This window comes from Salmo trutta, unplaced genomic scaffold, assembly GCF_901001165.1.
Source record: "Salmo trutta unplaced genomic scaffold, fSalTru1.1, whole genome shotgun sequence".
Lineage (NCBI taxonomy): Eukaryota > Metazoa > Chordata > Actinopteri > Salmoniformes > Salmonidae > Salmo > Salmo trutta.
In genome coordinates this window covers 232,613-254,781 of record NW_021822696.1, presented here as the reverse complement: position 1 = coordinate 254,781, position 22,169 = coordinate 232,613, and the positions used below count along the sequence as shown (strand labels likewise).

Genomic DNA, 22,169 nt, shown 5'->3' with positions numbered 1-22,169 from the left:
AGGTAACCTCGATAGTTTCAGTACTACACCTTATCATGATACAAAGGCAACTATGTAGCTAGCTAACATAACACTAGGTCATAACACTAGGTCATAACTGTATGCATTGTGGGGTATATTTATGAGACAGAATGGGCAGCTCTTTTATGTGCTTTATTATTCCATTGTACCATAGATGATAACTACAACAAACTTCCCACAGAACAAGGAGACCCATTGGAAAAGTTTCTTGCTCGACCTCAGCCCTCTCCCCTCATCTACCTGGTGCAGGGAGCTGGCTGGATGTACTGGTTCCCCCTGGTGGCCGTGAGCGGAGGTGCGCACACACACGTTTGGAGGTTGCGGTTGCACTACCAAGAATGAATAATTGGAGCGAATTCTGGACTCATGTTCTACCAACAATGAAACACTCACAGACGCCGACCCAGTATGGAATCCTGACATCAGCTGCTGTATTCACTCTAGAATCATTAATTGTATGCTTCTTTTTTCTTACCATGTAAATCTGGCAGGAGAAAACAGGTTTCTACCTATCCTCGCTCCTCACCATGTAAATCTGACTGGACAAAACATCAGGTTTCTAACTATCCTCGCTCCTCGCCATGTAAATCTGACAGGAGAAAACATCAGGTTTCTAACTATCCTCGTTCCTCACCATGTAAATCTGGCAGGAGAAAACATCAGGTTTCTAACTATCCTCGCTCCTCACCATGTAAATCTGACAGGAGAAAACATCAGGTTTCTAACTATCCTCACCATGTAAATCTGACAGGAGAAAACATCAGGTTTCTAACTATCCTCACCATGTAAATCTGACAGGAGAAAACATCAGGTTTCTAACTATCCTCGCTCCTCACCATGTAAATCTGACAGGAGAAAACATCAGGTTTCTAACTATCATCACCATGTAAATCTGACAGGAGAAAACATCAGGTTTCTAACTATCCTCGCTCCTCGCCATGTAAATCTGTCATTGTCATCCAGACCATAAATTCTGATTTAAAACCCTCTATTTTTCTCATTCCACTCGTCAGGATTGGAACTTCACACGTTATACCCAGAAGGGTGAAAGTGTTAACAGGAGTTACGTTTGGTACTTCCCAAAGAGAAAGGGTTTGATCTATTCATTTAAGAACAGGTTTACATAGAAACCATAATGTTAGCCAAGTTGTTTTGCTTGTAAATGCAGGAAATAATTAAAGACACAGAAATTAGGCGTGATAATGACAACTATACTCTAATTGTTTGAAATCAGTGGATCCAACATGAATATAAAACATGAACACAGAAAAAATACAATAGTTTATACAATGGAGAATTCAAATACTGGCCAAGTGCCAGTCGGGCAACCTTAGCTTTTTCTGATTGGTCAATTCTTGGAAGCAGTACCATCTGTTTATTGGCTAGCCAGAGCAATTCTTCTGATTGTGGAAGAGCACAGCAATGTGATTGGCTGTGTAATATTCATATTGCAATACCCATAAGAAAATACAGTTTTACAGTTTCATTCTATGATTTTATTACCTAAATAGTTTTTATTTTATTGTAACTCCTTTGTTGACAATTATTAGATGTGTACATTTATTCTGTTTTTGCATTAATAGTTTAAACAGTAGTTGTTGGGGAGAAGTTTCAAACATAAAAGTGACATATTGGAATATGTCTGACAAGAGGAACAGTCCTGCCCAGTGTGAAAGCCAACACACACAGCCATACACACACAGCTCCCTGTATTCTACAGCTGCACTGCTACAGCTTCACCTAGAGAAGAGAGACAGAAACAAACAGATTTAAGGAACAGGACAAACAAGACCAATGAATGATAACACATCTTATCTGAAAGGCTCTCCTGACATAGCTATCTCGATAGAGTCACTATGAACCAAATACTGACTGGCCATAAGACAGTTTGGGGCCAGATGGGCCGGTCCATCTTTAAGCAAAGTGGGCTGGTCTAAATTGGGAGTTTTGCAAAGATTAACTGTTTTGGGAGGGGGAGCAGTGTGTTAGAAAATAGAAGTCAATGTTGAAAAGAAAAACAGTCACATTATCAGTCGTACACAATCCTCGACTGATTTCAATACAAGATAAATATTTCCTAAGTAAATTCGTCACTCACGCTAACGCCAGGTCCAGACTCCACAGACCACAGGTTGGGTTGGTCCTCCACTTCCTCCTCGTCACCAGTGGGAAACCAACTAGGATAATATTACACAGACAGATTAGATTACATCAGATATTGTAACGGCTTGTCTGTGGTGTGGCGGAAAGAAGCGCAGGAAGCAGCGAACACGGTGTGGTAATTTTAATCAACCACAACGTACAAAATTAAAGGGCTCCCAACAACAGGGAAAAATACAACAAACAAGCACAGTCGAACAAACTGCAGTCGACACACAGAAAGACAATCCCGCACAATAGGGAGCGGGCCAGCTGAACTAAATAGCCCTCCTAATGACTAACTCAGGGCAGGTGAGAAAACATAAAAAAAGGGAAAAACAAAAAGGGAATCGGTGGCAGCTAATAGGCCGGTGACGACGACCGCCGAGCGCCACCCGAGCAGGAGGGGGCGCCACCGTCGGTAGGACTCGTGACAGTACCCCCCCCTGACGCGCGGCTCCTGCAGCGCGCCGACACCGGCCTCGAGGCCGACCCGGAGGACGAGGCGCAGGGCGATCCGGACGGAGGCGGTGGAACTCCTTCAACATGGATGGGTCCAAGACGTCCTCCGTCGGCACCCAGCACCTCTCCTCCGGACCGTACCCCTCCCAGTCCACGAGGTACTGCAGGCCCCCCGCCCGGCGTCTCGAGTCCAGAATGGCCCTTACGCTGTACGCCGGGGACCCCCCGATGTCCAGGGGGGGTGGAGGGACCTCCGGCACCTCATCTTCTTGTAGGGGACCAGCTACCACCGGCCTGAGGAGAGACACATGAAACGAGGGGTTAATACGGTAATAGGAAGGGAGTTGCAACCGATAACACACCTCGTTTATCCTCCTCAGGACTTTGAAGGGCCCCACACACTGCGGCCCCAGCTTCCGGCAGGGCACGCGGAGGGACAGGTTCCGGGTCGAGAGCCAGACCCTGTCACCCGGTGCGAACACCGGCGCCTCACTGCGGTGGCGGTCAGCACTCCTTTTCTGCCTGGCACTGGCCTCCTTCAGTGAGTCCTGTACTGCTCTCCAGGTCTCCTTGGAGTGCTGAACCCAGTCCTCCACCGCAGGAGCCTCGGTCTGGCTCTGGTGCCATGGGGCCAGGACCGGCTGGTACCCTAACACACACTGGAAGGGTGACATGTTAGTAGAGGAGTGGCGAAGTGAGTTCTGGGCTAACTCTGCCCAGGGAATATACCTCGCCCACTCCCCTGGCCGGTCCCGGCAATACGACCTCAGGAACCTGCCCACCTCCTGGTTCACCCTCTCCGCCTGCCCATTGCTCTCGGGGTGATAACCGGAGGTTAAACTGACCGAGACCCCCAGCCGCTCCATAAACGCCTTCCAGACCCTGGATGTGAACTGGGAACCCCGATCAGAGACAATATCCTCCGGCACCCCGTAGTGCCGGAAGACGTGGGTAAATAGGGCCTCCGCAGTCTGCAGGGCCGTAGGGAGACCAGGCAAGGGGAGGAGACGGCAGGACTTAGAAAACCGATCCACAACCACCAGGATCGCAGTGTTCCCCTGAGAGGAGGGAAGATCTGTCAGGATGTCGATAGACAGGTGCGACCATGGTCGTTGCGGAACGGGGAGGGGCTGTAACTTCCCTCTTGGTAAATGCCTAGGAGCCTTACTCTGGGCACACACCGAACAGGAAGAGACATATGACCTCACGTCCTTAGCCAAGGTGGGCCACCAATACTTCCCCCTTAGACTCCGCACTGTCCTCTCTACACCAGGATGACCCGCCGCAGGTAGCGTGTGCGCCCACCAAATCAACCGATCGCGAACATCGAGCGGCACATACATGCGCCCCTCGGGCACCTGCGTCGGCGCAGGTTCCAACGCCAGTGCCCGCTCCATGTCCGCGTCCACCTCCCACACCACTGGTGCCACCAGCCTTGACGCTGGAATGATGGGAGTTGGATCGATGGGTCGGTCATCCGTGTCATACAGACGGGACAGCGCGTCGGCTTTAGTATTAAGGGAACCCGGTCTATATGAGATGGTAAACCTAAACCGGGCGAAGAACATGGCCCACCTTGCCTGACGTGGATTCAGTCTCCTCGCTGCCCGGATGTACTCCAGGTTTCGGTGGTCGGTCCAGATGAGAAAGGGGTGCTTAGCCCCCTCAAGCCAGTGTCGCCACACCCTCAAGGCTTTGACTACCGCTAGCAACTCCCTGTCCCCCACATCGTAATTACGCTCCGCCGAACTGAGCTTCCCTGAGAAGAAAGCACAGGGGCGAAGTTTCGGTGGCGCACCCGAGCGCTGTGATAGCACGGCACCCACCCCAGCCTCGGATGCGTCCACCTCTACCACGAACGCTAAAGACGGGTCCGGGTGCGCCAACACGGGCGCGTCGGTGAACAGTGTCTTCAACTTCTTGAAGGCTCTGTCCGCCTCCGTCGACCATCTCAAACGCGCCGGCCCCCCCTTCAGCAGTGAGGTAATGGGAGCCGCTACCTGGCCAAAACCCCGGATAAACCTCCGGTAGTAGTTGGCAAAGCCCAAGAACCGCTGCACTTCCTTCACCGTGGTTGGAGTCGGCCAATTACGCACGGCCTTAACGCGGTCACACTCCATCACCACCCCCGTGGTGGAAATGCGATAACCCAGAAAGGAGACGGCTCGTTTGAAAAACTCACACTTCTCAGCCTTAACGTATAGGTCATGCTCCAGCAGTCTACCAAGCACCTTGCGCACCAGGGACACATGCGCGGAGCGGGTGGCGGAATATATCAGAATGTCATCGATATAAACAATCACGCCCTGCCCGTGCAGGTCCCTGAGAATCTCGTCAACAAAGGATTGAAAGACGGCTGGAGCATTTTTCAACCCATACGGCATGACGAGGTACTCATAATGGCCTGATGTGGTACTAAAGGCGGTTTTCCACTCATCTCCCTTCTTGATACGCACCAGGTTATACGCGCTCCTGAGATCCAATTTTGTGAAGAGCTGTGCTCCGTGAAATGATTCCACCGCCGTAGCGATAAGAGGTAGTGGGTAACTAAACCCCACCGTGATCGCGTTTAGACCTCTATAATCAATGCACGGACGCAGACCTCCCTCCTTTTTCTTCACAAAAAAGAAACTCGAGGAAGCGGGTGAGATGGAGGGCCGAATGTACCCCTGTCCCAAGGATTCCGTGACGTATGTTTCCATAGCCACCGTCTCCTCTTGTGACAAGGGGTACACGTGACTCCTGGGAAGCGCAGCGTTAACCTGGAGATCTATCGCACAATCCCCTTGTCGATGAGGTGGTAATTTAGTCGCTCTCTTTTTACAAAAAGCGATCGCCAAATCGGCGTATTCAGGGGGAATGCGCACGGTGGACACCTGGTCTGGACTCTCCACCGACGTGGCACCTATGGAAACTCCTAGACATCTCCCTGAACACTCCTCCGACCACCCCTGGAGAACCCCCTGTTTCCATGAAATGAGGGGATTGTGACCAGCCAGCCAGGGGACCCCCAGCACCACCGGAAACGCAGGTGAATCAATAAGGAAAAAGTTAATGCTTTCCTTATGACTCCCCAGCGTTACCATGTCCAGCGGCACCGTAGACTCCCTGACTAGCCCTGACCCTAATGGTCGGCTATCTAAGGAGTGCACGGGGAAGGGGGAATCTATCGGCACCCGTGGAATGCCCAGCTTAATGGCAAGTCCACGGTCCATAAAGTTCCCAGCTGCGCCCGAATCGACTAGCGCCCTATGCTGGGAAGAGGGAAAAAAGTTAGAAAATGAAACAGGCAAAAACACATGACCAACAGGGGGTTCTGGGCGAGTCTGGTGCTGACTCACCTGAGGTGACCGAGAAGTGTTCTGCCTGCCTTCTCGACTCCCAGACTGGCTCCTCCAGCACCGGTCGGCCGTGTGTCCTCTCCGACCACAGCTGGTGCAGGAGAAGCCACATCCTCCGGTGCCCCTTGACACGGCCCCCCCCACCTCCATAGGGGTAGGGGCGGGGGTGCCCGGGGGTGGAACGGGCAGGACCCTCTCCGAACGCCCGCGGGCAGCCAGCAAATTGTCCAACCGTATGGACATATCAATCAGTTCGTCCAGGGACAGATTGGTGTCCCTACAGGCCAGCTCCCTGCGGACGTCCGCCCGGAGACTACACCTGTAGTGGTCTATGAGGGCCCTGTCATTCCACCCCGCTCCAGCAGCCAAGGTCCTAAACTCCAGCGCGAAGTCTTGAGCGCTCTTCGTCTCCTGCCTGAGGTGGAACAGCCGTTCACCCGCCGCTCTACCTTCGGGGGGGTGGTCGAAAACAGCCCGAAAGCGGCGGGTGAACTCTGGGTAGTGGTCCCTCGCCGAGTCCGGAGCGTTCCAGACCGCATTAGCCCACTCCAGAGCTCGGCCCGTCAGGCAGGAAACGAGGGCACTCACGCTCTCCTCACCTGTAGGAGCAGGCCTGACGGTGGCCAGGTACAACTCTAACTGGAGAAGAAAAACCTTGCACCCAGCCGCCGTCCCATCGTACTCCCTCGGGAGTGCCAGGCGAAGCGCGCCAGAGCCAGACGTCGTAGGAGGAGGAGATGGTTGTATCGGGGGGGTGTAGGTGGAGAGAGGATACCACTCCTCTCCTATCGGTCCATCCTCTCCATCACCTGGTCCATGGCGGATCCGATGCGATGCAGGACCAATGTATTTTGTAGGACACGTTCCTCTATCGAGGGTAGTGAAATGCCCGCTGCTCCCGCTGATTCCATGCTCTTAGAGGTGCGGGATTCTGTAACGGCTTGTCTGTGGTGTGGCGGAAAGAAGCGCAGGAAGCAGCGAACACGGTGTGGTAATTTTAATCAACCACAACGTACAAAATTAAAGGGCTCCCAACAACAGGGAAAAATACAACAAACAAGCACAGTCGAACAAACTGCAGTCGACACACAGAAAGACAATCCCGCACAATAGGAAGCGGGCCAGCTGAACTAAATAGCCCTCCTAATGACTAACTCAGGGCAGGTGAGAAAACATAAAAAAAGGGAAAAACAAAAAGGGAATCGGTGGCAGCTAATAGGCCGGTGACGACGACCGCCGAGCGCCACCCGAGCAGGAGGGGGCGCCACCGTCGGTAGGACTCGTGACAGATATTCATTGATTTATAGAATTGATTTGATATTTAAAAGTATTAGGACGCTCCATCCGGAGACAACATTATATATGACCTCAGTTATATTATGCTGCCAGCTAGTAATACAGAGATAAACATCACAGAGATATTTAACATTAATACAGAGATCACCTGGTTAATGTGATACACATGTTCTACTGTAGTGTTTCACTGAGAGCCTGAAATCCAGACCTGTTATGTGCTAACATCCTAGCTAGCTCATAAAGTTGTGTCCCTTGTCCTATTTGTGCTTGGACTTTAAAAAAGTTAAGCCAAAAAAAGCTAACACTGTTATTAAAAGTATTATTGAAACATTCAGTGAAGGTTTTAAGGAAGTTAAAAAAATGTTAAAATAACCTATAATTCTGTCTGTGAGCGATAAAAAAACCTCCCAGGAAAACTTTCAGGGAACCATAGTAAGACGTTCTCAGAACCTCCCTGGAACCATAGTAAGACGTTCTCAGAACCTCCATGGAACCATAGTAAGACGTTCTCAGAACGTCCCTGGAGCCATAGTTAGACGTTCTCAGAAACGTCCCTGGAAGCATAGTAAGACGTTCTCAGAAACCTCCCTGCAACCTTAAACTTAATGTTCCCAGAACAGGCTAAGTTTTCACTTCCGTTTTCAGAATGTTTAAAAAACGCTCCGTTTTACCAGTCAGTAAAGTTATGACTTCCTTCCTAGAACCAATGGTAAACCAAACATGCATGTTCCCACAACTTTCAATAAACCAAATGCGCTAGTTGGGATTACACTTCTTGTACTCCATGTCATATACCAAATGATGTTGACAAGGAGTAGAATGTTATCACAAAACAGATTGGTGCCCAGGCTAAAGAGATCCGTAGGGTTGAGAGCCTGTTTTGAGAGGGAGACCTGGCAAGACTTGTTTAGCAGGACCAAGCTAACTGTAAACTTAGTTAGCAGGGCCAGGCTAACTGTAAACTTAGTTAGCAGGACCAGGCTAACTGTAGAATTAGTTAGCAGGACCAGGCTAACTGTAGAATTAGATAGCAGGACCAGGCTAACTGTAGAATTAGATAGCAGGACCAGGCTAACTGTAGAATTAGATAGCAGGACCAGGCTAACTGTAGAATTAGATAGCAGGATCTGGCTAACTGTAAACCTAGTTAGCAGGATCATGCTAACTGTAGACTTGGATAGGCTAACCGCACCTGGAGGTGAAGAGAGCCTTCTCGTTGATCATCTGGACTCTGAAGATGTTGACAGCCTTATAGACATCTATCACATCCTGGTACTTCTCCAGTAGAGGCCTGGAGAGAGAAACAGGTTAGAAAAGAGTCACTCCACAATATCACCACACTTGACAAGATTAAACACAACAACGTGGACTTGAGACACTATAAACTTCCATAGGCTATAAACCTCAAGATACCTACAATATCATCAATATCAATCAGCATACCTCATATCATCAATATGAATCAATATCAATCAGCATACCTCATATCATCAATATCAATCAGCATACCTCATATCATCAATGTCAATCAGCATACCTCATATCATCAATATCAATCAGCATACCTCATATCATCAATATTAATCAGCATACATTATATTGTATCAGTTGTAATACATTATAATATCCTCAATATACCTGTAATATGTCCCTGACTCGTCCTTCTGGATCCTCTGGTCTGACTTCATGTCTTCTTCCCCCCACTGGTAGCAGGGGCAGGGGAAGAGGTTTAGCCCGGGGTAGAGGCAGGGCCTGGGGCCTGGTCTGGTCCTCTCTCCCAGGGGCAGGTTCTTTGCCAGGTAAGGTCTGAGCAGGGCTCTGGGCAGCAGAGACACCAGCCAGTAGATGGGCTCCTCATTCACAATGTCATGGAAGCTCTGGAGGTACTGACGCACGGCTGCAGAGGGCTGGATGGAGGACAGGTTCTGTAGGCAGGAGGAGGAGGAGGAGATGGAGGAGGAAGAGAGACAGGGAGTTTAGTATATGGTGATGGAAGGTCTGAAGGTACTGACGCACGGTGGAGGAAGAGGAGGAGGAAGAGGAGGAGGACGAGGAGGAGGAGATGGAGGAAGAGGAGGAGGAAGAGGAGGAGGAGGATATGGAGGAAGAGGAGGAGGAAGAGGAGGAGGATATGGAGGAGGACGAGGAGGAGGAGATGGAGGTAGATGAGGAGGAGATGGAGGAAGAGGAGGAGGACGAGGAGGAGGAGATGGAGGAAGAGGAGGAGGAAGAGGAGGAGGATATGGAGGAAGAGGAGGAGGAAGAGGAGGAGGAGGATATGGAGGAAGAGGAAGAGGAGGAGAATGAGGAGGAGGAAGAGGAGGAGTAAAAGGAGAAGCAAAATCTAATTTACATTTTAGTTTTTACAGGCTCTGAAATCAACTGGTGTTGACTTTACCGTGAAATGCTTAAGAGCACTGTGAAATGAAAGTAAAAGGAGGAATAAAATACAATAAACAAGAATGGATCTATATACAGGGAGTACCAGTACCAGATCAGTTTGGAGCTATTTACAGACCCAGATATATCTTTGCTGCAGAGGATAACTTTATTAGAGTTACCAGCCTCAGATTGCAGCCCAAATAAATTCTTCAGAGTTCAAATAACAGACAGATCTGAACATCAACTGTTCAGAGGAGATATAAAAGCTGAAATAAATCATTCTCTTTACAATTATTCTGACATTTCACATTCTTAAAATAAAGTGGTGATCCTAACTGACCTAAGACAGGGCATTTTCATTAGGATTAAATGTCAGGAATTGTGAAAAACTGAGTTTAAATGTATTTAGCTAAGGTGTATGTAAACCTCCGACTTCAACTGTATGTATGTATGTATGTATGTATGTATGAATATATATATATATATAAATAATATATGTCTATACATACAGTGCCAGTAAAAAGTTGACACATCTACTCAATCAAGGGTTTTTCTTTATTTGTACTATTTTCTACATTGTAGAATAATAGTGAAGACATCAAAACTATGAAATAACACATATGGAATCATGTAGTAACCAAAAAAGTGTTAACCTGTTGGGGCTAGGGGGCAGTATCTTCACGGCCGGATAAAAAACGTACCCAATTTAAACTGGTTACTACTCTTACCCAGAAATGAGAATATGCATATAATTAGTAGATTTGGTTAGAAAACACTCTAAAGTTTCTAAAACTGTTTGAATGGTGTCTGTGAGTATAACAGAACTCATATGGCAGGCCAAAACCTGAGAAGATTCCATGCAGGAAGTGGCCTGTCTGAGAACTGTAGTTCTACTTTTGAATCCCTAGAGAAACTACAAATACTTATGAGTCACGTTGCACTTCCTAAGGCTTCCATTGGCTGTTTAAAGCCTTCAGAACGTGGATTGAGCCGTCTCCTGCCTCTGGATAGAGTATAGTAGCTCAGTTTCTCAGTGGTCTGCCTGGTGACAAAGAGATTAGATATGCGCGTTCACGTGAGCACGCTGTTTTTTCGTTTCCTCTTTGATTGAATACACTATTGTCCGGTTGGAATATTATCGCTATTTTACGAGAAAAATACCATAAAAATTGATTTTAAACAGCGTTTGACATGCTTCTAAGTACGGTGATGGAACATTTTGTATTTTTTGGTCTCGAAATGCGCTCGCGCGTTACCTTTGCATAGTGACCTGAACGCACGAACAAAACTGAGGTATTTGGACATAACTATGGATAATTTCGAACAAAAACAACATTTGTTGTGGAAGTAGCAGTCCTGGGAGTGCATTCTGAGGAAGATCAGCAAAGGAAATACAATATTTCTAATAACAATTCTGAGTTTAGGTGACCCCGAAGTTGGCGGGTGTCTGATTAGCTAGCTGTGATGGCTGAGCTATGTACTCAGAATATTCAGACACCCGCCAACTTATATTAAGATATATTATCTTAAATTGTATATTAAGATATATTATCTTAAATTGTATATTAAGATATATTATCTTAAAGTGTATAGTTAGATATATTATTTTAAATTGTATATTAAGATATATTATCTTACATTATATATTAAGGGTGACTGTTATAACAGCTTCTTACCAGGTGTGGTGGAGTTTGGTTCTGGGCCTCCTTCAGAGACTCCTGGTAGCGTTGATGTGTTCTCTGGAGAAACTGCATGATGTCTGGAGGACCCTGGACTGTTCTGATCAGCACCTGGCTCATACACACGCATACACACATTTACACACACAGAGCAACTTATCTTCAGATAGCTAGGGATGACAACCACGTATCACAGTCATAGTAAGTAAAACTGTATGATATTCGTTCTATTACATTTATTTTCTTGTCACCTGCAGCATGATGATGACTCTGTCCAGGTATAGCACCTCCTGGTGGCAGAAGTCAGCATAGCAGCGGGCAGGCAGACGTCTGGAATACATCCTTCTGAAGAAGGCGGAGTTGAGGGTCTCATCTGCTACTCTCTCACTGGTCTCCCACAGGACGTCATAAATACTCACCTCTTCAACCAGCTCTGAGGGAGGGAGGGAGAAAGATATATATTTTTATTGCTTTGGTGCAGTGTTCACAACTATTTGGTACATTTTAGCAATGATTAGTACAAAACCCAAAACAGATCATCAAAAAGAGTTGTTTCAAAACTACATTTTCAAAACTACATTTTCAATTGACTATTACAACACACAAAATCATACAGACACTTATTCACCAAAACTTAATCAGTGTTTCATCTAGAAATACATGTTTCACATTGTAATACATGTTCATATAAAGTAATTGCTTTTCACAATGCAACCCTCACTTTACTTTAGATATGATTCTCTTCTCATTTGTTAAAATACATTTTACTATCACTCTAATATATGCCATTTATGTAGCAGGTGCTTTATCCAAAGTTTTGGTGTGACCCCAGTGGGAATCAAAACCCACAACTCTGGTGTTGCTAGTGCCATGCTCATACTAATTAAGCCACACAAGACACAATACATTAATACAATAAAATACATTTAATGATATCAATCCAGAACTACAGTACCAGTCAAAAGTTTAGACACACCTACTCATTCCAGGGTTTTTCTTTATTTTTACTATTTTACACATTGTATAATAATAACGAAAACATCAAAACTAAGAAATAACACATATTAAATCATGTAGTAACCAAAAAAGTGTTAAACAAATCAAAATATATGTTATATTTGAGATTCTTCAAAGTAGCCACCCTTTGTCTTGATGACAGTTTTGCACACTCTTAGCATTCAGCTTCATGAGGTAGTCACCTGGAATGCATTTTAATTAACAGGTGTGCCTTGTTAAAAGTTAATTTGTGGAATGTCTTTCCTTCTTAATGCGTTTGAGACAATCAGTTGTGTTGTGACAAGGTAGGGGTGGTATACAGAAGATAACCCTATTTGGTAAAAGACCAAGTCCGTATTATGGAAAGAACAGCTCAAATAAGCAAAGAAAAACGACAGTCAGTCATTACTTTAAGACATGAAGGTCAGTCAATGTGGAACATTTCAAGAACTTTGAAAGTTTCTTCAAGTGCAGTCGCAAAAAGCATCAAGCGCTATGATGAAACTGGCTCTCATGAGGACCGCCACAGGAAAGGAAGACCCAGAGTTACCTCTGCTGCAGAGGATAAGTTCATTAGAGTTACCAGCCTCAGAAATTGCAGCCCAAATAAATGTTTCACAGAGCTCAAGTAACAGACACATCTCAACATCAACTGTTCAGAGGAGACTGAGTGAATCAGGCCTCCATGGTCGAATTGCTGCAAAGAAACCACTACTAAAGGACACCAATAAGAAGAGACTTGCTTGGGCCAAGAAACACGAGCAATGGACATTAGACCGGTGGAAATCTATTGTTTGTTCTGATGAGTCCAAATTTTTGATTCCAACCGCCGTGTCTTTGTGAGATGCAGAGTAGGTGAATGGATGATCTCCGCATGTGTGGTTCCCACCATGAACCATGGAGGAAGAGGTGTGATGGTGTGGGGTTGCTTTGCTGGTGACACTGTCAGTGATTTATTTTGAATTCAAGGCAAACTCAACCAGCATGGCTACCATATAATTCTGCAGTGATGCTCCATCCCTGGTGTGAACTTAGTGGGACAATAATGACCCAACACACCTCCAGGCTGTGTAAGGGCTATTTGACCAAGCAGGAGAGTGATAGAGTGCTGCATCAGATGACCTGGCCTCCACAATCACCTGACCTCAACCCAATTGAGATGATTTGGGATGAGTTGGATCGCAGATTGAAGGAAAAGCAGACAACAAGTGCTCAGCACATGTGGGAACTCCTTCAAGAATGTTGGAAAAGCATTCCAGGTGAAGCTGGTTAAGAGAATTCCAAGAGTTTGCAAAGCTGTCATCAATGCAAAGGGTGGCTACTTAAAAGAATCTAAAATATATTTGGATTTGCTTAATACTTTTACTTCATGATTCCATATGTGTTACTTCATAGTTTTGATGTCTTCACTATTATTCTACAATGTAGAAAATAATAAAAACTATGTCAGGCTTGTATTTGCAATTCCAAAAATGTTTTTCACCAGGTGCATTTACTGTGATGTGGATGAGAACCTATGGCCAAATGCTCCAGACAGGCTTGATGCTAACTAACGCCTGCTAAACCTTGTTTCTTTCATTCATTAATTTAATTTGTATCATCTGATTACAGTACACCTATGTTGGAACAATACATTTCTTTTTTGCATCAATTATTGTGAAATATGTCTTAATTTCCCAAAGACTATTCCAAATACTATTTGAACTCTTCCAGGCTTGTTTTGAGACAGGCATTATTCCTTCTGTATAGTACAAATCCATAATCAAGCCGTTCCAAAAATCCTCCAAAAAGGACCCTAAAATCACATTGAACCATAGAGGGATTGGTCCCATTAGCACTGTGTGTAAATTGTATTCCTGCATTCTAAATAACAGGCTCTGCCACTATCTACAACAGTCTGGTCAGCTTGCTGATGAACAGAGTGTTTGATGTGATTTTTTGTTGTTATGTAACTTCAATTGATGGACCGGTGCGTCAATCGACTCCAGGGGGTGAAATAGCTTGCCTCAGTTTTTTTTATTTTCAAGCGTTCAGGGAAAATATATTTTGCTGAAGGGAGGGCCATCCATTTTCATTTCAGCGTTCAGGGAAAATATATTTTGCTGAAGGGAGGGCCATCCATTTTCATTTCAGCGTTCAGGGAAAATATATTTTGCTGAAGGGAGGGCCATCCATTTTCATTTCAGCGTTCAGGGAAAATATATTTTGCTGAAGGGAGGGCCATCCATTTTCATTTCAGAGAGGTTTGATTTTCTCCATGTGACATTATTATAAATAATGTTTACTCTCTAAGTTGAGAAGATGTCATTATGTTTTGGTGATTAAATCAATGTTCTCATTGTATTTTACTGTAAACATATATTTTGGATCAATGGTTGTGTGGTGAGAGATGTCTCCAAACAAAATGGATGCTCTGTAAAAATGTTTTTAAATAGAAGACTGGCTGCATTGCAACTGTTACCAGTTTGGAGTTTTGTACTAAGAGTTCTGAAAATTCCACACATACTTGTGAAAATAGCACCAATGTGAGTAACAAAATAAGTAACTAGATGGTTTTCCTTCATGGAAATGACTGTGGGGGTTGCTTTAACTCAACAAGTATTGTTGTGGCAGTGGAACAAATGTTAAAATGCTTTATTTAAGCAAAGTAGTGAAATAGTCAAAAATAATAACAAATATGCCAATATCTGGTCTGTTTACTTTGATGGACTACTATGTAAATCTTATTACTTTGGAGTGTGGGGCAGTTAGGTCACATATTTCATCACTAACAACTATAGTCAGACTACTACACTTTCACTCATAAGGAATCAGAAATGTTTTAGGATATTATTTAGGGAGGAAATATGATTACATTTACATTTAAGTCATTTAGCAGATGCTCTTATCCAGAGCGACTTACAGTAGTGAATGCATACATTTTTTATTTTTTATTTCCTGTACTGGCCCCCCATGGGAATCGAACCCACAACCCTGGCGTTGCCAACACCATGCTCTACCAACTGATCCACAGAGAGGCACTGAGCCACAGGGATATGGTGCATCTAATGGAAGTAGTTTAGAAGTTTGTTAGTGTTACATTTTATTTGGCTGGTTTAGTAGAGTCACTGTTGTAGACATAGTTGATAGTAGCGTTCAGTGGGTAGTACGAGGAGACAGATATTAGTAGTAGTAGATAAATGTTAGATATTACTTGGTAGATATTGGTAGATATTAGTAGTAGTAGATAAATGTTAGATATTACTTGGTAGATATTGGTAGATATTAGTAGTGGTAGATAAATGTTAGATATTACTTGGTAGATATTGGTAGATATTAGTAGTAGTAGATAAATGTTAGATATTACTTGGTAGATATTGGTAGATATTAGTAGTGGTAGATAAATGTTAGATATTACTTGGTAGATATTGGTAGATATTAGTAGTAGTAGATAAATGTTAGATATTACTTGGTAGATATTGGTAGATATTAGTAGTGGTAGATAAATGTTAGATATTGGTAGATATTGGTAGATATTGGTAGATATTGGTAGTGGTAGATAAATGTTAGATATTACTTGTTAGATATTGGTAGATATTGGTAGATATTAGTAGTGGTAGATAAATGTTAGATATTGGAAGATATTGGTAGATATTAGTAGTGGTAGATACATGTTAGATATTACTTGTTAGATATTGGTAGATATTGGTAGATATTAGTAGTGGTAGATACATGTTAGATATTACTTGTTAGATATTGGTAGATATTAGTAGTGGTAGATAAATGTTAGATATTGGTAGATATTGGTAGATATTGGTAGATATTAGTAGTGGTAGATAAATGTTAGATATTGGTAGATATTGGTAGATATTGGTAGTGGTAGATAAATGTTAGATATTACTTGTTAGATATTGGTAGATATTGGTAGATATTAGTAGTGGTAGATAAATGTTAGATATTGGAAGATATTGGTAGATATTGGTAGATATTAGTAGTGGTAGATAAATGTTAGATATTGGAAGATATTGGTAGATATTAGTAGTGGTAGATAAATGTTAGATATTGGTAGATATTGGTAGATATTAGTAGTGGTAGATAAATGTTAGATATTACTTGTTAGATATTGGTAGATATTGGTAGATATTAGTAGTGGTAGATAAATGTTAGATATTGGTAGATAGTGGTAGATATTAGTAGTGGTAGATACATGTTAGATATTACTTGTTAGATATTGCTGCACTGTCGGAACAAGAAGCACAAGCATTTCGCTACACCCACAATAACATCTGCTAAACACATGTATGTGACCAATAACATTATATTTTGTTTCATTTTTTGTTGTTGTTCTGAATGCAGTTAGACGGTTGAGCCCTCGGACTATCAACCTCATGCTATCTTCAATCTACACAGACAACTAATTACCTTTTACACACTATCTGCTGACTGCCACGGACACAAGAATGATGTATTCTTCTATAAAAGCAGAGACCCGACTACGTTTCTTAAGTTTTCAACTCTGAACAATTCTTGGTGATGGTTGATTGCTTCATTTTTGCAAATCTTATAAAATTGTTGTTTGAAAGAATCTGCAGTCCCTCTCTTCCTGTAGAACTGCTACCACAGGTAAGTGGGTTAGAGGTGTTATAATTAGCATAATGCATAATCAGTCTTAATTAGAACATTCTAAAAGTTCAATAGCAGTTAATTAAACAGTGGGAAGTTAGCTACATTAAACTAGTTCAATGGCAGTTAATTCAACAGTGGGAAGTTAGCTACATTAACCTCCCTGGGTGGGACGCTTGCAAATCGTAAAAACTCTGTGATAGTTTCTGGTTATTGATTCTTGGTTTGATTGTTAAATAACACCAGTGGATTGAACAAGAAGTGAATGTATTCTAACCTTAAAAAAAAATTCCATTACGTGAAACAATGTCAGGTCAGTAAAGTGAATTGCAGGTTGAGTTAATTTTATTTCACAGGAACAGTGCAAATTAATCACAGTTGTGCGTGTGCCTAGCCGGCGTGCGCGTTCCTGTAGGACGTACAGTCGCAAGCTAACGCGAGGATGCGCTCTTTGTAAGGGGGGTGAGTGTAACCGCGCTGATGCGCGCTAATAGCGTTTCAATCGGTGACGTCACTCGCTCTGAGCACTTGAAGTATAGTTTTGGTACCTCTGTAGTAAAACAATTTCATATGTTTTGGAAATTAGCTAGGTTGCATTTGGTTATTTGAATTACCTTTTTCATTTGCTTTTTAAAAGAGAGGTTGGAATCAAGTATGACGCCGTGGAACTTAAAATCAGATATCACGTGGAACTTTTCCCCTGATACATAGACATCTGTCTCAGGGGCATCAGTTGTTTTCTTTGTGAGAAACATGCAGACTGTGTTTTGTGTTTTTTTTAATTTAAATTTTCTTTTATTATTGAGATGCAAACATGAGTCTCTGAGCAACTTTGTCATCTGAACCATTACAGTAGTGGGTTCTTGTGTAGGTTGTTTGTTAATTGCATGCATTGATCAATGTATCATCTGCATACATTGGAACTTCAAACCCTGAACAGACAGAAGGCAGATCATTAATTGTTTTTACTAAATGTATGCAACAGGTTGAAGTGATTTGATTGCTGGAAAAGGGTTGTGGGTGTGCTTATTGTTTACTGTTTATTGTTTATTTTTGGTGTTGATTTCACTTAATTAAACATTTTATTGTCTAATGTGTTTGAGTAGGATTCTTTCCTCCAGGACGGATGGAAGTCAACTGAAGTATGTATGTTAATAACCTGTTATGGATAGGGGGCAGTATTTTCACGGCCGGATAAAAAACGTACCCGATTTAATCTGATTATTACTCCTGCCCAGAAACTAGAATATGCATATAATTAATATATTAGCTTTGGATAGAAAACACTCCAAAGTTTCTAAAACTGTTTGAATGGTGTCTGTGAGTATAACAGAACTCATTTGGCAGGCCAAAACCTGAGAAGATTCTGTACAGGAAGTACCCTGTCTGACCATTTCTTGGCCGCCTTGATCATCTCTATCCAAAACAGGGGATCTCTGCTGTTACGTGACACTTCCTACGGCTCCCATGGGCTCTCAGAAGGCGGCAAAAAGCTGAATGGTTGCTTTGCAGGCCCTGGCTGAAAAACAGCTCGTTTGGATAGTGGCCGGTCAGAGTACTATGAGACTGAAGCGCGTGCACGAGTCGACTCCATGTTTACTTTCTCTCTCTTTGTACAAAAAACGGTTTCCCGGTCGGAATATTATCGCTTTTTTACGAGAAAAATTGCATAAAAATTGATTTTAAACAGCAGTTGACATGCTTCGAAGTACGGTAATGGAATATTTCGATTTTTTTTGTCACGAAACGCGTCGGGCGCGTAACCCTTCGTCACCCTTGGATAGTGTCTTGAACGCACGAACAAAACGCCGCTATTTGGATATAACTATGGATTATTTTGAACCAAACCAACATTTGTTATTGAAGTAGAAGTCCTGGGAGTGCATTCTGACGAAGAACAGCAAAGGTAATAACATTTTTCTTATAGTAAATCTGACTTTGGTGAGGGCTAAACTTGGTGGGTGTCTAAATGGCTAGCCCTGTGATGCCGGGCTATCTACTTAGAATATTGCAAAATGTGCTTTCACCGAAAAGCTATTTTAAAATCGGACATAGCGAGTGCATACAGGAGTTCTGTATCTATAATTCTTAAAATAATTGTTATGTTTTTTGTGAACGTTTATCGTGAGTAATTTAGTAAATTCACCGGAAGTGTTCGGTGGGAATGCTAGTTCTGAACGTCACATGCTAATGTAAAAAGCTGGTTTTTGATATAAATATGAACTTGATTGAACAAAACATGCATGTATTGTATAACATAATGTCCTAGGCGTGTCATCTGATGAAGATCATCAAAGGTTAGTGCTGCATTTAGCTGTGGTTTTGTTTTTTGTGACATTATATGCTAGCTTGAAAAATGGGTGTCTGATTATTTCTGGCTGGGTACTCTGCTGACATAATCTAATGTTTTGCTTTCGCTGTAAAGCCTTTTTGAAATCGGACAGTGTGGTAAGATAAAGGAGAGTCTTGTCTTTAAAATGCTGTAAAATAGTCATATATTTGAAAAATTGAAGTTTTTGTATTTTTTGAGGAGTTTGTAATTCACGCCACGCTCTAACATTGGATATTGGCGAGGCGTTCCGCTAGCGGCACATCTAGATGTAAGATTAAATAAAGGGAACTTTAGAATGTTGAAGATATCCCATTAAAGAGGAAGAGATTTTCTAGGAGGACAAAAAGCTTAATAGTTTAAAAACAATTCCAGACTGGTCAACACGTTTTACAGTATTAAAGGGCAACGCGTTCACAAGTGTCATTAATCATCAGATAGCTGTCATCTTCTACATGTCAGAGTGCCATTCAACAAGGAACTGTACCTGTAATACAATAAACATATTGTCTAGCCTAGGCAATGGGCCAAGACAAGCCTACCTCTCTCGTGTGCTTTCTTCTTACTTTGCATTCCTGCTAAACCAGATCTAAAAAAAATGAAAAAAATACATGAATGTAATTTAGTGTTAATATGGTCTCTGTAAGAACATGTCTAGATACAAGACAGTGTTATCCTGCTACCTTGTCTCCATAGAACACACATAGAACCTCAGCTCTCCACAGGACACGTCATTCCAGCCCTGCCCACCTGTTGTCAACAACAAATCACACTTCAGTTATTTCAATGTGCTCAGAGTGTGTGTGTGTGTGTGTGTGTGTGTGTGTGTGTGTGTGTGTGTGTGTGTGTGTGTGTGTGTGTGTGTGTACCCTCAACGTGTAGCTCCATACAGTTCTCCCCCTGTCCAGAGTTACTGGGCTCATCCTCCTCCCAGTAAAAACTGTCAACAGCTGAGCCGTCACTCCACAGCCACATCCCCTCCTTATCACAGAAAAACATTGATTGATTGATTGATTGATTGATTCCACGGCTTTTTCTTTTTAAACAGAAAGTACATTGAGCTTTTGCCTGTGTAACCTGTAGACATTTGACAGATTGATTGACAGACTGACCAGTTTACCTGAGCTGCGTCGTAGCCTCCTATCCAGACCGGCTGGTCTGTGTGTCTCCTGACCAGATCCTGGACAAACATCTGTTGACCAGGGCTGTGAACCGACATCAGGTTCCCTCTGTGCTGGGAGCAGTACAACTAGAGGGACAGCCAGAGAACACTGTGTTAGCCCGCTGAGCTAAAGCCCAGGCAGTACCTCAGGGAGCAAAGATCAATGCAGGCTAGAAATTGATATTTTCTGAAGTAAATGTGTGCTTGCTAGTCTTGAAGTATCAATGGTTGTGAAATAGTAGTAGTAATTAGTAATTGTCTCTCCCTGTTACAAGTGTTACCTCTGCAGTGGCCCAGGTGGCCCAGACGGGGTAGAAGGAGAAGCAGCGATGCTCATTCTGATGCCACCCGGCTGGGCATGGTGACTGGGAGTCCACCCCTTCCACCTCCTCCTCTGTAGTGTTCACCACCCCCGAGGCAGCATCCACCCCTGGAACAACAACAACGCACACCGACAGTATGTACTGTTCAAGAGCTGTGGTTGACTTAGTTTACCTGGTACATTGAAGCAATTAATGGAATAATCCCAAAAGTGAAAACTAATCTAGATCAAGTAGCACCTCAATTACTTTCTAGAATTTAAAGTTGTGTTTGACCAGATACCATGCAATTTTACAGTTAAAAAATTGACAACAGACTTTCAGCACGCTTATAGAGAAGGACATTCAACATTCACGGCGCTTACAAAAATGGTTGATGATTGGCTGAGTGAAAATCATGATAAAAAGATTGTGGGAGCTGTTTTGTTAGACTTGTGTGTGGCCTTTGACGTTATCAATCAAAGTCTGATGCTGGAAAAACGTATGTGTTATGGCTTTACACCACCTGCTATATTGTGGATAAAGAGTTACCTGACCTTCCTAGTTAAATATAGGTTACATGGTTTTTTAAATTACAGAACACAGAAGGTGTTCTTTATCATTGAATTAAACTATTTACACACACACTGTTTCATTTCAAGTTTCAACTTTTATATTTACCTGTTGCGAGGTGCAGAGCCATCACTGCCCAACAAAGCAGCAGAGACATCCTACCAACCGATCTACAGAGGAAACAATGATATTATATTACATAACATAACTTAACTTTACATTTAATAACCTTTAATAGTGTTAAAGGGATCATGAATACCATTTTAACGTCTCTGTGTGCATTATGAAGGAAGGTAGTGGTTGTTTCATGAGCAAATGCTATCTAGCATTAGCACAATGACTGGAAGTCTCCAGGTACGGTAGCATTGCTAATGTACCTGTACACTTCCAGTCATTGCGCTAGAATCGTACATTATGCATTTAACATAACTTAATTTAAAATGACATTGCATAACATAACATGACAAAACATAACACAACTTTTAAGTGACATAAGTTAACATGACATAACAGAGCAGCTCCATCTGTAACGTAGTACATTACCTGTACATAGATCAGAGAATGTTGAAAGTACCTGAGCTAGCTAGTAACACAGTGACAGTAGTAGTAGTAGCTTGGTCCTGGTAGGATAGCTCAGAACATCTGCTCTTTTCTACCTGCTTCTGGCTTGGATTAGTCACTGTTGAGGAGGAGGAGGAGTGAAATGAGATGATGTGAGGAGAAGAGATGAGGAAATGATAAGGTACTGCAGAACAGCAACCAGCCCGTACCGTCCTCTCTACACTAGTGGGTGTGTCCTAAAAGCCTCAGCCCTGCCCACTCTCATTATCAGTCAGATGAGAATCACATCAACATCCTGCTAGTTCTAACAACACATCTCCTGTTCTG

At 43.2% G+C, this 22,169-nt stretch overlaps 1 protein-coding gene across 1 annotated transcript; it reads right to left on the bottom strand.

Moving 5' to 3' along the window:
* Window positions 1–1,494: 1,494 nt before the first annotated feature.
* LOC115183716 (uncharacterized) lies at window positions 1,495–22,106 on the bottom strand. Its single transcript, XM_029744788.1, has 13 exons — window positions 21,825–22,106; window positions 21,390–21,451; window positions 20,691–20,839; window positions 20,368–20,496; window positions 20,117–20,228; window positions 19,931–19,997; window positions 19,790–19,836; window positions 11,572–11,753; window positions 11,318–11,431; window positions 8,898–9,184; window positions 8,452–8,550; window positions 2,120–2,198; window positions 1,495–1,761 (listed from the first exon to the last, which is right to left on the bottom strand). Exons 1-13 carry the CDS (start codon window positions 21,830–21,832, stop codon window positions 1,750–1,752), a joined length of 1,347 nt encoding a protein of 448 aa, XP_029600648.1. The 5' UTR covers window positions 21,833–22,106; the 3' UTR covers window positions 1,495–1,749.
* Window positions 22,107–22,169: the final 63 nt, after the last annotated feature.